We start from the raw sequence: 17,788 nt of genomic DNA, 5'->3' as shown, positions 1-17,788 counted from the left end.
TGTATAGTTTTATGAAGATTTCTGACTTCTATAAATCAAAAACTCACAGCAGTATATTACTGAATTTCAAAGCACTACAGTAGAATATGGCATACTTTAGATTCCAAAGCCAATAAATCCTGGAACAGTAGGTTTACCCCAGGAACCATATATTTTTTTGAAATATAGATTTTGTTGAATCCAAAATGAGTAACAACATCCTTCTACTCCTAATTACCAAACATTAAAGCTTTTCTGAAATTAGTGGTTTAAATAAAAATGCAGGAAAATTCGGAAAAATAATCTCAAAACTTTCACTTTGCAAGTTCGTATCTTTAACACAGCATTAGGTACCAAGAAAAACATCTTAAATATGAATGCTGGGGGTCCATTGAACAGTTTGGTAATCCTTTGCACAATGAGCATCAAAGTGTCTGCAATTTAGAGACCCCAAAATAAATTTAGAGCCTACAACCAGTGATGGGCGAAAAATGAAACCATGAAAAATTTGCGAAAAAATTGTGAAAATCTAAATTGACGCCTGCATCCAAAATTGTCTGAAAAGTTGCTCGCTTCAATTTTGAGGCTGGTGTTAAAGTCAATGGGCGTCCAAATAGTGTTGACGCATAGTGATTTTGAAGCGAGCGACTTTTCAGACGCACATCCAAAAATTTTTGATGCAGGCAAATTTTCTCTGGTGATTCGCAAATTTATTCGCCAGCAGAGAAATGCGGAAATTCAACTCAAATTTATTTGCCCATCACTACCTACAACTACCTACAACTCCCAAAAGTCATTTCAGCTACTAAATAATCATCACATTTACTGCATTTTTTGCTAGGTAAAAACACATATAAACTACATTGAACCCCCAAAACCTTATATTTTTGGAAAGTACACATTCAGTTAAATCCAAAATGGCTAACCATGTCTGTCTACTCAAAACTACTGAGTAGCAATGCTTTCTCAAAATAGTCAGTACCTGAAAATCCCCTCAAAGCTGCCACTTTCTAGCATCTTATCTCCCACATAGCATTAGGTACCAAAAAAAACATCCTAAATATGAACTCCACAGATCTACTGAACACTTTGATGACCAATATACAGTTACCAAAGTATGTGGCGTACAGACACCCCCAAATGAAAACGGCGCATAAGAATTTTCACGGCTGACTCTCTGGCTGCTGCAATATAAGTACCCAGTATGTGTATTATGTGCCATAAGACACCGTAGAAAAATTCCGAAAGCACACATTCTAATGAACACAAAATGGGTAAATACATCTTTCTACTGCAAACTGCAAAGCCATGCTGAACGTAGGGGTATTGCAAAGCCATTCTATATATAGTGCTTTTTATCAAAAAACTTTCATCAACTTTCTCCCTTCCTTTGATTTATAGCTCAGTCACTTTATAAAGCTAAACAAAGACATCTCTTTTTGAGAGGAAGAAAGAAGGCACAATACTAAATATGACTTCAAATTCAACTTCTTCATGCTACATCCCTTAGTGTTATCCAATAAATCATTACATATTATTCCTAACGTGGGCTACCTCTGCCACTGTGATTAAGACTGCGTTGACTGCAAAAACAAATTTGATTTCCCTTATGACTAACTTTTGCATTCCCAAGTGATACCGCTTAATGCAACTGTACATAGAGGAGCATATTCACCAGAATGAGAACTGGCTGCTGGCAGAAAACAGATTTTTGATCGCTGTAAAGTAACGTTCTTTCATAAGTACTGATATGCTCTGAGTCTGTCATGGTAATAATGTAATTCATCAGTTCTGTCAGCGTGTGAAAGTGTATGTACTAATACACATGCTATTGAGTGGCAAATAGCCAATTTACTTCTGTCTTTTTTTATGTAGCACAAAAATGGTGCTTCTTAAATATTAGAATGTTTTAAAAGATACTCATAATGTACCATAAGTGCCCCATGATTAAATCTATTCTATACACCCATTCCACTGTGTTGATAGTTAATGCGGTAGTGGAACATTACTGGAATACAGACCAGTAAAATTGCACAGTTTATGCAATTCAGAAGTACTGACTTACTGTATAATCATACACTTTATTTAATATTAAGCAAATAAATTCATTATGCATAACTTTAAGAAATTGGTTTATATTAAGTGTATTATTCCTTCTGTGCAAATCTCTTGTGATTGTAATAGAGATCAAAAAATCTTAAAACTACAAGGGAAATTACTAGACTGTGCCTAGTAAAATGGCATATTCCACTATATATATATATATATATATATATATATATATATATATATATATATATATACTGTATATATGTATTTTTTTAAATGTAATCAGCAAGAAAAATAATTTTCTGTTTCCACAATAAGCTTTACGATATCCATATATTCAAAATTTCTTCATATCTAGACTTTGGTTTAAACAGGGGGTCTGTAAATTCTCCCTGCTGATTAATTGCTATGGGTTACTGCCCCTGGGCAAACTTAGTGGCTTTTATTACATAACCCCTTTTGTGGTTTTGTGGACACATTCTGGTGCAACTTAGTTTACTATTTAAAGGTAAACTAAAGTCTAAAATAGAATAATGCTAGACATGCTGTATATTAAATATAAACATGAACTTACTGCACCAGAAGCCTAATAAAACAAATGATTTATGCTTTCAAAGTTGGCCACAGGGGGTCATTGTCTTGTAACTTTGTTAAACATTTTTGCAAGACCAAGACCATGCACATGCTCAGTGTGGTCTGGACTGCTGCTTAGGGATCATCATAAATTATCAAAACAGCACAAGTCAAATGATTTCTGCCATAGAAGCTGATACAGCAAGACAGATTAATAATATGCAGACTGCACTGGGTTCTGTGTTGTCATGTAATCTAATGTGGGTTTTATAATTTTTTGTATTGTTTAATACAAACTTTCTCCAACTCTCCAGAACCAGTGGCTGCAGCAAATTAATCCTCCAAATAGAATCTCAGTTTATCTGTTTAAATCTGGCTCCATGATCTTTGTCCCTGCAGCTGGAGTTGGAAACATTAAAGAGGATCTAAAGGCAAAAATTAAAATACAATGCATTTAAAAAAATCCGTACAGTTTTTATAAGAAACTTGACTGTATGCAGTGAGATTCCCCCTTCATTTACTTGCTCTGACTGCTGCAGATATGAATCTCTACATGGTCGCCGGCTGTTCTACAGGGAAACAAACAAAGCTGCTATAGTCCTGGGAAGTCCCGTTTGAAAGTATGATTATTTCCCTGCAGCGCAGTTAGGGACCATCTGAAGTTTCCTATCCTCAGAAGTCATGTTTCTTAAAAAAACTGTAGACATTATTTAATTAAAGTGTATTGAAGATAGGGATTTTATTTTTTTGCCTTTATATCCCCTTTAAATACAGTATTGTTCTGATTTTAAGATGGAGGCACAAAGGAGTCCATGTGCAGAGCAGAAGGGTTATTTGACTCTTCCCGATAGCCTTTGCTTCTAGCATGAGAGCTATAATAGCATGGGTTAATAATTGACAAAGCACTTTAGTTTGTGGTGGCTCTTTGGCTGTCAACCCCTTAGCAAAGATACACACACTTTCTTTGTCCAAAAATACGTTGCATTTGCTCATGGTCAAACCTGAGCCAATTTGGAGAAACCGCACACCTCACAAACCTGAGCAGAGCTTCCTGGTGCTCGTGGTAGGGGAATCAGCAACCACCCAGCCAAAGTACGTAGAAAGATCACTGGCACACAGGAGTTTGTTCAGCAGGGAAAGCCCTTGCAATTTTAATAATGCAGTGCAACGTTTCGGGGCACGCCCCTTTGTCAAGCATGGTCAAACCTGGTCATTCTATACCTACATAAGTAGCGATACATTTGATTCAACTAGATCCAAAAGTACAGATCTCCAAAGGAGATGTTCAGTCTGGTGCTTACATGTATGTTTTAAAATATAACCACATTTCATCTGGCCAAACAAATGAATCACAGGGGTACCTTAAGATGTATGGTTTCACAATAACAATATAAAGCATCTGATCTACAGCATGAAGGTTACAGTGTTGGGACTGCCTGCTGTTTGAATAACTATGATTCTAACTTTTTCTCATGGAAATGTTTGACATTTTACTTTTGTGTAAGAGGTTTAGAGATCCCAATGGAATGTGTTTCTGCATAGACAAAACACTTTTTTTTTTTTTTTCTTTTAACGTTTTTTAAAAAATCAGTGCTTATGTGTTTCTGCATATCAGAGGGATACAATAAAGGAAATATTTTAAGTGTATTTTGTTCACAATGTTGCCTCGACAATAATATTGGCAATTTGAAAACTCTGACATTATTATTTTAAAAACAATGACTTGTTCCTTGAATGAGCTAAATTTTATGAAACCTTTTTTTTTTCATCTTTTTTATAAAACAGGCAGTTCCAGAAGATGAACGTCTTGCAGTTGCTATTATATTAGTAGTATGGGTTTCCGCTTTAGCATCGTCTCTAATTGACAACATCCCATTCACAGCTACAATGGTAAGTCTCTGGGTATAACATTTACGGAAGAAAATGAAAAGCTGATTGTGTTGCCTAGAAACCAGTGCATGAAAATGAAAATCTAAAGAAACAATAGAACTTGCTAAATCAAATCTGTAGATTTATTTGTATAAAGCAAAAAAAAGCATATACAATTATGCCTTCATGGTTAAAGCAAAGAATGCTGGGTCACTTGTGTGGGTGTTTGTAATTGTGTATGTGCATGTAATATAAAGCAAGTGCACATTAATTGTTCTATCCAAATATATTGTCTTGGATTGGTTTTAAGCCAATTTCCATCACAGGTACATAAACAGATCTTAATTGGATAATCTAGTATTATTGTGTCAAAATTTTAGCCTTGCTGGTGGACCATTAATGTGGCAGAGTGAATAATTTTTTGTTTACATTTGTATGTTTATATCTAGCCACTACATTTCTTTTGTTTGCAGTGTGGCAACAATGCCTCATCCCTTTTTATTCCTGGGTTGTAAACAACAGGGATAGTGAGGTTTGGCCTGTTTTTTGCTCTCTACCTGTCTACGAGACTGTGAGAGCAACACTCGCTGTAAATGTGTATCCACTGTATTCTCACACAACTTGTAGTAGCAAAGGGGACAAAAGCTAACAAACCCCAGCTGTCCACATAGCACTTGTCCTGGACCTATCGTTGTTTAAGCTGCCAAACTGGTTGCTTTGATATATCTATATCAAATGCTTAGCATAGGCTAAGAAGGCAAATTTGCTTTCAAAACTGTACTAGGCTATATTAAGCAGTCAAATTTTGACAATTAACTTCTCCGTCATAGGCCTACTCAGCAAGAACAAAATGTAAAGGGTCACCAGTGATTGGTGGGCCCTTCATATCAGGTTCTCTGGTGGGCCCTTGGTATCCCAGTCCGACACTGCTGGAGTTGGTTATTTGAGTTAAACTCTAAAAATCTAATAGGAAAGAGAACCCCCTAAAAGACATAGAAGACCTACCTGTCAATCAAAATAAGACCCAGCATGAAGACAGCATTGAGAGGGACAAGTTGCCGAGAGTGAGATTCTGATTCTGAAGAACAACTTGATTATATCATAAACAATATAGAATTTTAAATTTATTCTATTTAGAACGTGTCTTATTTTAGCAAGATGAGGCTTATATTACATTTTTATTTTCGCAATTAGTGTCCCAGTGCTTCCTGACACTGTGGTTTTACTTACTGACAGCAGGGAAATTTGACACAATAGTGGTGCACGACAACCTATTTTAAGTTTAGCTTTTTAACATTTCCTACACTTGGCTGAATAAAGCTAGTCATGGTTACTGTGGCTTACTGCAAGTGGGAAAATGACCGCTTGTTAGCAAATTAATTCAAATATATTAAAAAAATCTTTTCAAAGTCTAATTAAAGGACATGTAAAGCCTACATTTTCTTACCATGTATATAAGTTGGGTATATCTTCCCCACCCATGCCACATAATTTGTACTGTATATATGCCCTCCATTTTCTAGCACTATCACATTTTCCTAAAACAAATCGCGACTTTCACCCGGCGGCCATTTTCCCTCTGACACATCATCAGTAACATTGGCATCTGCAAACTGGACATGTACTGTATGTTGTAAAGTTCATGCAATGCAGAATGCAGGTTTACACAGGCACAACATACTTTGATAAACCGTTCTGCTGGGGTTGAGCAGATAGGATCTGACAGCTCAAGTTTCTATGGGAACCAGTAATGCTAGATCTTCATTGGCTGTTAGACTGGTGGGTGTGTTTAGTAACTTGAGCTGAGAAGAACTGAGCATGCTCATGAGCCAACAGCCAAAGTAAATTTCTGAGGGAGGGGGCAGAGTGCATTAAAGGAGTAGAAGGATGTCTAGGTGATTAAGGGGATGATGCAGCCTTACTGTTAACATTTTAACAACCAGAGTGGCAGGTATCTAAAGATTTCAAAGAGGCTGTTCACTGAATACATTTTTGTGGGGGGGGGGTTACATGTCATTTAAGCCATGTACTCTGCAGCACCATTATCCAAATCCCTATTCACATCATGATCGAATGTAAACATGTTTGTTTAACAAGAACTGCCTGTCATTAACCAACCACTATTAATGATTATGATTTTTTTATGCAAAATAAAATCTGAACCAGATTTCTTAAAAATCCTTCAATATCTTGAACATCTGTTTCTATTATTTCAAGAATAAGTCCTTTTTTTTTTTTGAATAGTAAATGAATTGACTTTTCTAGAAATCACTGTCCACATGCCATATAAGAGTGTATTTAATACACTTCAGACTAATTGGGTAGCTTAAACTAAGACATGAACAGATGGGTATATGCCATCAGCTTAAAGGCTCAAGTATATAACAATGATACTCTGTATGAGCTATGAAAGTTCTTATTTAATCGGTGGTAACAATATTACCAGCTACAGGATACCGCAGATCTACTAGACACACTTGCAGAGATAGAATTGTTGCCGGAGGGGTCAATTTTGGCAACAATGAATTTATGACCACAAAAAAACCATCATTCGTATCGTTATGTACAGACAAAGCATCCCATTATTTAAAGCCAAGCCCTGTGATGCAAGTGCATCTGTTCAGAACATCAAAAAGAGATCCGTGCCTCAGAAACCTTAAGATAAACCCAGGGATCTTAGATAAACAATTTTCTACCAACTTTAATAAAGCCAATATCTATGGAGGCAGATAACTACTCTTTTCCATGCCAGTTGATTATTTGATAATATTGCTGTAATGTTACTTATACCATAGCTTATCTTTTAAGGTGAAGGTGAAGTTTATTGCTATAAATGTAAGAGCTTCACTCAGGTAAACTGCAAGCTTTTGCGTAGTGCAAACAATAGGGCTTAAAGGGGAACTATCGTGAAAATGAAAAATACAATCAAATACTCTCCATTGTTTCTGAAATAATCAAGTTTATCTTCACTATTCCTCTCTCAGCATCTGTTTCTCTTCATTCTGTCTTCATGCAGGAGTTGGGTGTCAGATATTCATTGACCGTTAAATCTAATATATCTTATAGGGGAACTTCCTTTCCTAGCAGATGTATTAGAGCTCGCTCAAATAACTGATTCCAGTACAAACAAAATCTAACTAAATAACTGCCTTTTGCAAAAATCCTGCATGTAAAGAGACAGAATTCTGGTGATTTTAATAGAGTAAGCTCTAATAAATCTTCTAGGCAAAAGGAGCCCCCCTATAAGATGTATTGGATCTAACTGTAAATGAATATCTGACACCCAACTCCTGCATGAAGATAGAATGAAGAGAAACAGATGCCGAGAGAGGAATAGTAAAGATGAACTTGATTATTTCAGAAACAGTACAGAATTTTTAATTATATTTAGAAAACTTAATATTTCAGTATGCTAAAGCTTGTTTTAAATGTTACTTTTTGCGATAGCGCCCCTTTAATTTTCAAGGTATTCCAGTCAGTTCATAAAAACTGCAATATGAGGAAGTCTTGTTTACCTTTCATAGTGTTCAAATTAATATTACTGTGATCGTTTCCTTGTAAACTGTTCTCATTTGGAGTACATCTCCTTGATGCCAGCTGTCCAAAACTCTGTTTATTTGCAGAGTAGGACTAATTGGCTATCATCCCATTCTTTCTGTTTTCTGATACTTAAAATGACTAGCATTTCTTATTGGGTGCTCTGCTGATGGCTAATAAGACATTTTTTCCACTACCACATACTGCTTTTTATTGCCACCTCACCAAGTGAAAATAATGAAAATGATTTTTAATGAGGATGCCAGAGAACATCCAGTTTTGCTCATATGTATGGAAACACAAGTATACCTGCAGTATACAGAATAATAAACAAATACTACTAATTACCGTTAATTGGATTATTATAATTATGGCTCTTACAGATCACGCATCTGCATTATTACTCATCTAAATGAGAAATTACTTCTAAAGAAAACACACTAATTGACATTTATATATACATTTTTTTCTGATATGAGGTATGCTTTAATATGGTAACCTATTTATTCTATTTATCATCTGTTCGTGTATCATGCAACATTTAATTATACAATATATGACTGCATACAACAACATTGGTTTCAACAAAAACAAAAAAGATCTTAATGCTATCATTTTTAGTATACCAAAAGTATTGCCAATACTATTACGTATATCCAAGTTTGAGCATGCAGGCAAGTTAAACCACTGACAGGGTAGATCAAACAATGAAAGCATCTCTACTCATGGGAGTATGGGGAAATATGATCATGGAACCCATTGCTATTACTGCTCGTTACCAGAGGGGAAGGTAAACATTCACAGCCCCCTCTACACCCAAACACACCTTATTTCAAGATGTCCATAGCTAATAACTAGCAGGAGTGATTTTCTTAAACATGCATTGTGTTTAAAAGACATGCTTAATGGAACGGTTCAGTGTGAAAATAAAAACTGGGTAAATAGGCTGTGCAAAATAAAAAATGTTTCTAATATAGTTAGGCAAAAATGTAATGTATAAAGGCTGGAGTGACTGGATGTCTAATATAATAGCCAGAACCCTACTTCCTGCTTTTCAGCTCTATAACTCTGAGCTAGTCAACGACTTGAAGGGGGGGGGGCCACATGGTACAAATCTGTTCAGTGAGTTTTCAAGTCTCTGATTGGTTACTGCCTGGTAACCAGTCAGTGCAAACCAAGAGAGCTTAAAGCAGGAAGCAGTGTTCTGGCTATTATGTTAGACATCCATTCACTCCAGCCTTTATACATTGCATTTTTGCCTAACTAACTATATTACAAACATGTTTTATTTTGCACAGCCTATCTATTTACCCTGTTTTCATTTTTACACTGAACAATTCCTTTAAAAAGCTGTCATTTATATTTCTATCCTGTGATCAGCCTTTCATCTTGTGTCTAAACACATTTGCCAGGATGTATAAAAACACTGACCTATACTTTATACTTATCAGTTGCCATACACAGAGCGGTAGACTTGCATCATATACATAGAAAAGGTACCTAAAGTTTCCAGTGCATTTGCAGTTCCCTGACGTTCCCTCTTCATATTTTAAATATTCATTACCCCCGTCAGGATCATTATAATATTTCCCAAAAGACCCACATCAAGCTGTTTTTTTTTGTGAATTGGGGGTTAATAGACTGTCAAATAAGCCAGACAGCTTAATCTTTGTGGCTTTACAAACAATTTGCAGTTCGCAATAGGGATAGCGCAAAACTTTCAGTCCTCTTCCTTCTGCCAATCTTTATACAATCTCTGCATTGTATCAAAGACAGATTATCCAATAATGATCAGCACCCTAAGGCTGGCAAAAAAAGGAAAATAATTTCACTTCCGGGAACATCTGGACCAGGAACACTAGTGAGAGATTTGCCGGCCTCCCAATCTCCGCAAGAGGGACAATTTACTGTCCAGTGTCTAACTGTGAATTGATAACTTTTATGTTTTTTAGTAAATAAAAAGTTTTAAACTATGAGCGATGCAGCTCTCTCCTCTTAACTTCGTTATTAGATTGCCATGAGAAGGAATTTTACAGCATGCAAGACTGATCTCTGAAAGACACTGGGAGAGTCTGGTGACACATTTCACTTTAATTAGCACAAGTGGTGATTGAGTTTAAACATCAATACTATACTATATATTTTTTATTTCCCTTTTTTATTCTTGTCTTTCTTCACCAGCCTTAGGGCGCTGATCATTATTGGACAATCAGATTGATTTCTGTGTATGAAACAACCCTTCCAGCTGTTCTTTTACCAACAAAAACCTCCATCTTCTTGAATTGAATACCTGTTTTTGATTTGTGGACACTGTTGTTTCAATACATTGGCCTTAAATATATAGCATCCATTGGAAAAACATAGCTTTGTACATGGAAAAAGTCCAAACTTCATTGACCATTATCAAAATCATGAAAACCTGACTGTATCCAAATTTTTTTAGTAGTTTTTGCTAAATAGTTATTTTTATTCTTATTTGCTAAAGGAGCCCAGTTGTTTTCTCTTTCTACTAGCCAACAGGACTAAAATATCACACTTTTTTTTACTAGCAAAAATAAAATTGTAAACGCTGAAAAATGTGCTTGTCCATTGAAAAAATCCAATTTACTTCAGTTTATGTAAATATCAATGAAGGTTACTTGGGCTTGTATAAATTGCCATATATAGCTCATTATATTTTTTTAAAAGTCTATCTCATTACTTGCTCTTCAATGCTCAATAGTCCCTTTTGTATAAATTGTAATAAAAAATGTGTATCTAAAATTAGATGCTTAGATGCATGCTTAAGGGTATAAAACAACTAAAGCTTACTTTTTATTTAAGTTCTTTATATTGTGACATTTGGAATTTGAAATGAATAGCAAATCATTTATTTTCAGTGGTTTCATTCAAGCACTGGCTTTCATAAGATACTCCTCAACACATGCTTTCTACTGACTTCTGCTAAAACTTTGCCTAATGCAATCTTAATCATGTGATAGTTTATGGAATTTTAGTTCATCCAGTTAGTTCTATCCTGCTGAAACAACAAAAGTTATTGCCAATAAATATATTCAGCTGACTTGTGCAAAAGCATGGTAGAAGATGTCATTGAAATTGACACGATGTTCACTCGCTAGTACAGTGCTTGTGTCGGTCGATAGATGCTGCCATTTTGGCATTATAGCCTGCTTCAATATGTAGTTAAGATGTCAAACCACTAGTGAGACTGAATATCTTTCTTGTATATGTTTATTTGATACATTATTCTTCTGTTGAATTTGCCTTTATTCAGTTCACCAAGAGAATTTCTTCCACATACATATTTTTTTATTAAGATGGCATTGATAAGACTGCAAAGCAACTTTGCTGTTGTGCTGCCTCAAATATCTGTCACATATAGTATCTGTTTTTGCATTCTAGTGATTGTAAAGGTTTACAAAAACATTTTTCTTCATAGATTCCAGTTCTTATAAATCTGAGCCAAGATGCTGATGTGAATTTACCAGTGAAGCCACTTATTTTTGCATTAGCTATTGGAGCTTGTTTAGGAGGTAAGAGAATAATTTTTTTTTTTTTTTCATTTACGAGCCAATTCATATGGTAAAATGTAAGCATTAAACTAAAGTGATGCTTACAAATGTATATTTAAAATACAAAACATTGTGATTTCAAGCCAACATAGGAATCAATCTAAAAAGCAGGAGCATACTTATTTTTGCACTAAGAAAGTAGATATTTAATTAAAATTATTTTGTGTTTATGTGTAAAATATATAAATTTACATCAATTTTCAAAATGTAATGCTCCCTTTCCTTTCCCTTGCTCTTTATACTTTTTCATTAATCTTATCTAATATGCTTATTCTCATTTCTATATTGTATTACTGGAAATGTTCCCGGCCAAGTTTATACTGGAATGGGTCCCAAGTCACATCCTTTGCAGCTAATACATTAATTTAGAATGTTTATATGCAACCACGAAGTATGCAATTAGGCCTGTAGATTTTGTGTATTTAAAGTGGTTGTGGCGAACATACAGAGACCTGTAACACTATTCTAATTTCTATAGTAATGATTCAAGTAGGTGAATCTTTTTGGTGAAATTCTGTAGGTGAATTCTGTTTATGGCAAGTATGCGAGAGCTTATAGGAAAAAAGACATACAGATTTACGGTATATATTGGTGCATGAATATGCATTAATGCTGCATGTTTTAGATGGCACAATACAACACTCAAGTCATAATAATAAAGTAACCAATAAGTATTGTATTTACAGCACTATCAGGAGTATGTCTTATTCATCTTTATTTTGAACAATAAGATGCTGCTCACCTGTATTTTTATTAGAATTCAAAATCTGCTTTCAAAAGCAGTTTTGCTTATTCTTACTGGTAAATCAGAACATAGGTGTTCCAGCTCTTTAAAATTCTCAAAATATATGAAAATGTTTAAATATTTAATTTTCCTTAAAAGGGAGAAATGTTTACTTGAAAAAAGAAGAGACTCCGATACAAAAACTTATAGTGGCACATTAATCAAGGGCCAAATTTCGAATTCATGTGGGTTTTTTAAACTCCCATAAATTCGAAATTTGACTAGTCTAAATGTATTATTAAAACCAAATTTTTCAAACTCGGACGAATTAAAACTGACCCGAAAACAAATTGAATTAGAATCGAATTTGACCAAACTCATTTAGAGTTTTTTTCTCAGAAAAAAACTCGAATGTTAGGAAGGGTGCAAACATCTTCAAATTGATCCCTGGACCTCTCCCATTGACTTAAACAGCAATTCGGCAGGTTTTAGGTGGCAAATAGTCAAATTTGTATTGTTAAAGCGCCAGAGTATGATAAATCTCGAAAATCAAATTCAAACTTTTGAAAAAAACTCAAATAGAGTTTGTATAACTCCCTAGTTTTGACCATAAAAAATGTGAAAATTCAAATTGTTAATTTGACCCTTATAAATCTGCCCCATAATGTACATATGCCATTTTTCCCAAAATACTTTGCATAATTATAAAATATTTTATGCAGTTATAAAACTTACATGACAGAATAAATATAAACACATTAAAAATCCAAATTCCCTGGTCAGGTGTTCAAATGACAATTTCAAATATAAATAAAGCTATGTATAGCTAAGGTATGAAGTATGTTGCATTAGTTTTTTATTGTTCAGATTTTAAATATATTTATTAAAAAATTGAATGTTTTTGTAGTTATGGTACTTTGTATACATATAGCATAAAAAGAAATCTATTGTGTTTGCAGCAATAATAAAAAAACCTTGGTTTAGTACAAGCAGTTAACAGAAGAAAGGCTTGTTGATACTCTTAAAGCTTGAGCAAGAATGTGAAAGTTATGTTTGCCATGCTTTGACATATCAGGATAATAAATATTATTATTTGCATGACAATGTGTACACTTAATGTATAACATAACTATATTACATATAAAAACAATCTTTAGAACAAGGCCGTAATATTAACTGCTAGTCTTAAAGGCAAATATATCAATCTACAGGTAGTGAGAGCATTGTCCGAAGTAAAACCTATAAACCAGCTAAATTGTAGAACACCGGTTAGAAGAGATTAGATCCACTTCCTAAATTCTCAGTCTGCTCTACTGCCATATGCACCAACAACTCGGCGTAAGAAGTTCTAAATTACACCTGTGCTGCCATCCAAAGCAACCAATCACCAATAAGATTTGAGAAGGTACTGCAAGTCAGAGAATAAAAGCAAATGGCTTATTGGTTGCAATAGGGCAATTTAGTACCAATGTTAGAAAATCAACTTCAGTGATTAAAATAAGCAGAAAAAATAACAGTAGAGAAAACTAGTACTGTACAGTCATTTAACAAATCGTAAACATTGTACAGGTATGAGATCCCTTATTCGGAAACACATTATTCAGAAAGCTCAGAGTTACAGGAAGGCTACTTATTACATGTTTAAATGGTTTTTATAAGACCTAAGTTATGGTGATCCAAATTACAGCAACATCCCTTATTTGGAAAACCCCAGGTCCCATGCATTCTCAATAACATATCCCCTACCTGTACTATATTAATGACCAAGATTAACAATTTCACTGGAGAACACACAGTAGGTCATGAAACTACTTAATGTAGTTTCATGACCTACTGTTCTCAGTCAAGGCACTCTGTGTACACTGTCCCCCAAAGGTTAGAATGCAGCCAGAGGTGGAACACAAAAAAGAATTTATTTGAATTGCTGTATGCAAATAAAAGTTGTCATCTGTCATTAAAGGAAAATTCAACCCTAAACCTAAAAAAACCCTACCCTAAATAGACCCCCTCTCTCCTCCCCCAGCCCAGGTGTTACCCCGGGCAAATTCCCCTAACGTTTTACTTACCTCTCGGTGCAGATGGAGGCATCGGAGTTCACAGGCGACATCTTCAGCTGCTTTGGTAGTCTTTGTAATGAGACCAGTGCTTCAGCAATTTTTGTGCGTTTCGGCACATGCACAGTTGCAGCGAAACAGAAAATTGCTCCAACTGCACATGCACTGACATGGCGGTCTCGTTCCAAAGATTTCCGAAGAGAAGAAGATGGCACCCGTTAACTCCAATGCTTGCATCTGCACCGAGGGGTAAGTAAAATATTAGGGGCATTTGCCAAGGGTAACACGGATGGAGGGAGGGGGGTTGGGGTTTTTTAAATTTAGGGTTGATTTCTCGAAGTTATTTTGCCTGGCTCCTTTCTAATTTGTTTGTCTTTCTACATACTAACATATCCAATGTGTATTTGATGCTTTGAAACAAATAACTGTTAGGTTATAAACTCTTAGATACAGACATAAAACTGCCTTTACTGACCTACAACTTTAGTCCAGCTGTCTAAACCAATGTATAGAATTTGAGCATAAAGCCAACTACAGAGCATTTTCCCCAAATTCTCAATACAGGTGAATTCCATTTTAGCACTGATAGTCTGTCCCAAATTGGATTAAAGTTTTTTTTATTGCCTTATTTCTGTTTACAGCAAAATTCCATCAAGATTACATTACTCTCAAAAATAGAATGGTAACATGTTACTAGCCTGCATTCACATCACTATTCCAAACAGATTTCAATACACTTCTCAATTATTTTATCAGTGAGCCTCAATATAATGCAATGAAAAATTGTGAGAAGAGAAGCTTCTATTCTTTTTAAATAAACTCTCCTAGATAGGAATTTATTCTTGACAGTTTTCAGTAGTATGATATATGATGAAAATTTTTAACTTTGTTTGGAGCAGCAGTTGGTGAAAAAAAGGTCAGGATTATGTATAATGTATGTGAGTGAGCATATAAATATGTATATATTTAAATATAGATAAATATATATTAATGTGTGTATACATGTCTATATATAATATAGTGAATAAAGTACCCCTTATTGTAAAAAAAATATAAGGATATTATAAGTCACCGAGAAGTTTCATGAAAATATTAAAGCACGAGGCTTAAGGTCATGGAACGCCAAGGTTACTTCTAATAACCCCATATTTTCATGGGGGTTCACAAGGGTACTTTATTATAATACACACGTTTTAATACACAAGTTTGTGAATTATGTGACAAAAATAACATCACTACTGACCGTTTATAACTGATGACCTCAGTAGTCGCCATTTATATATATATATATATATATATATATACTATAAAAAACAAGGGAAAGTCAAAGACAAAATGTCTCTGTCTTAAATATTTTGATAATGGGTTGAGTGCAGAGAACCTCTTGTATTTGTCTATATATATATATATATATATTTTTTTTTTTTAAACAAAAGCATATGGAACACACACCATTATACAAAAAACAAAGCCTGGGTGCCAGCCTGACGAATGTTCCTTTGAGGAACTGAAACGTTGGTCCAATAAACCTACACATTGTTTTCAAGCTATATATATATATATATATATATATATATATATATATATATATATATATATATATATATATATATATATATATATATATATATATATATATATACACACACACATACACAGAAAAAATAAAAATTAAAAACATGTTTTAAACCAGTGTCATAACTATTTCATGTCTTTTGATGGCACGTATGTTATTGACTGTTTTAAGACTATAGTCACATGTCTGTATTAGTTTTTAACAGTCTGTAAAATTTGGAGTGAACTACCATTGTACCATTTTTGTTGCTTGACCTTAAATCATAGGCATCTGTATTCCAATGAAATAAAAAAAAATGCTGTAAACTTACTTGAAAGTTTACCATGGAAATCTTTTCAAAGTATACAAAATCTTTGAAATAAAATGTCTTTAATTCAGTAAAATTAAAATTGGTGGTGAAAAATAAATGGGGAAGCCCCCCACCTGCAACAAAATGGTGTTGTGCTGCTCTCTTCCATTCAGCTGTAATTACTATGATTGACGTGTGCCGACCGTCTAGAGAGTTTTGCACCATCTAGCAGGAATTGTCATAGGAAAGGCGAGAGAGGTGCGGAAATTTTCACATTTAATTCAGTAAAATTAAACCACTAAACACTGGATTTGTTCTGACCCCTACATTTTCCAAGAAAATGCTTCAAATTCTAAAATGCCAATTGAATTATTAATGGGTTTATTTTTGCTTTCCATGCTAAGCATTATCTACATGCAGATGAAATTAATTTCTATAATTTCTTATTTAAAATGAGAGAAATGCTTTTTGGTTTGACAATAAATATCAGGGCACTGCATTTTCTAATGTTAATATACAGTGGGCAGCTGCAGGCTGTGTATTATCTGTGTCATAGTTTTCCAATTACATCCGAATGCCTAAGGATAATTTAAGTACATTCAATTGGTTAGAAAATAAAATAGGTTGCATTAATTCATTAGGTGTGCATTCAAACAGAAAAATAGTAAAACATGAAACTATTACTGGCTGTAAATAGTTTAATAGAAAGTAGAATAAAAAAAAGTGAATTCTGTAATGCTAACTAAAGTAAAATGTGTTTAAATAATCAGTAAGAAAACACATACTATTTACTGTATATTACAATTTGTTTAATAAGGAAAAAAGCAAAACTTGCATCTAGTTTATAAATACTTAAATTACATATTAAGATTATACATACTTAAATACTTAAAATCCATTAAAAGTACATAAAAACTTTTTACTAGCGTGGTTACCAAGAGCAATGACAAAGATATTTGCTTTCAAAGCAAAGTGCTGATTGGTTGTTATTAGCAACTTAACTCATGCAGTTTTGCCCCTTTATTGCCCGGCATAGTTTTGCCAGCTGCAATTTTTTGTTAATCAATAATAGAATTTCATCATTTGTTCTGTTTGGTGGAAACAAAAAAACATTACCTGTTGTGGCAAAAGCCCCCACTCGACAGACATCATCATTATTATCCACAATATAGTAGAGAGATCTTGCATAACAAAATACAAGGTGGCACTGCAACAAAGATTTTAAAGTTATTTATAAATGCTATTGGAAGCAGCTGAATGTTTTTATTTATGGGTGTTTAATTTGTTGGGATTTTTTTAGGACATGGGGGTCTCTGTGACTTGTTAGGTGTACAAGTGTAAACATTTGTTGTCAGTGTGAGTCAGGAGAGGGGATCTATATTTAAGTATTTTAAGTATTGAAGTGGGGATCTATATTTAAGTCAAATGATTCCATTTTATTTTCTGTTTTTCCTGCAGGAAATGGAACATTAATTGGAGCCTCAGCCAATGTTGTATGTGCCGGAATAGCAGAACAACATGGATATGGATTTTCCTTCATGGAATTTTTTAGGTAAAGTGTGACTG

At 34.2% G+C, this 17,788-nt stretch overlaps 1 protein-coding gene across 3 annotated transcripts in view; it reads left to right on the top strand.

Annotated features, from left to right (window-relative positions):
- The window catches only part of LOC108708435 (P protein), a 155,470-nt gene that overhangs the window by 112,310 nt on the left and 25,372 nt on the right, over nt 1-17,788 (top strand). For all 3 annotated transcript variants that reach the window (XM_018247127.2, XM_018247125.2, XM_018247126.2), the window contains exons 21-23: nt 4,387-4,491; nt 11,447-11,540; nt 17,681-17,774. In XM_018247127.2, the coding sequence (XP_018102616.1) occupies nt 4,387-4,491; nt 11,447-11,540; nt 17,681-17,774 (293 nt within the window). The remainder of the gene's footprint in view (nt 1-4,386; nt 4,492-11,446; nt 11,541-17,680; nt 17,775-17,788) is intronic.

The sequence above is a fragment of the Xenopus laevis genome, chromosome 2L (genome assembly GCF_017654675.1).
Source record: "Xenopus laevis strain J_2021 chromosome 2L, Xenopus_laevis_v10.1, whole genome shotgun sequence".
In the NCBI taxonomy this organism is placed as follows: Eukaryota; Metazoa; Chordata; class Amphibia; order Anura; family Pipidae; genus Xenopus; species Xenopus laevis.
Note: the sequence above shows the minus strand (reverse complement) of the source record. Positions and strands in the feature narration are given on the sequence as shown.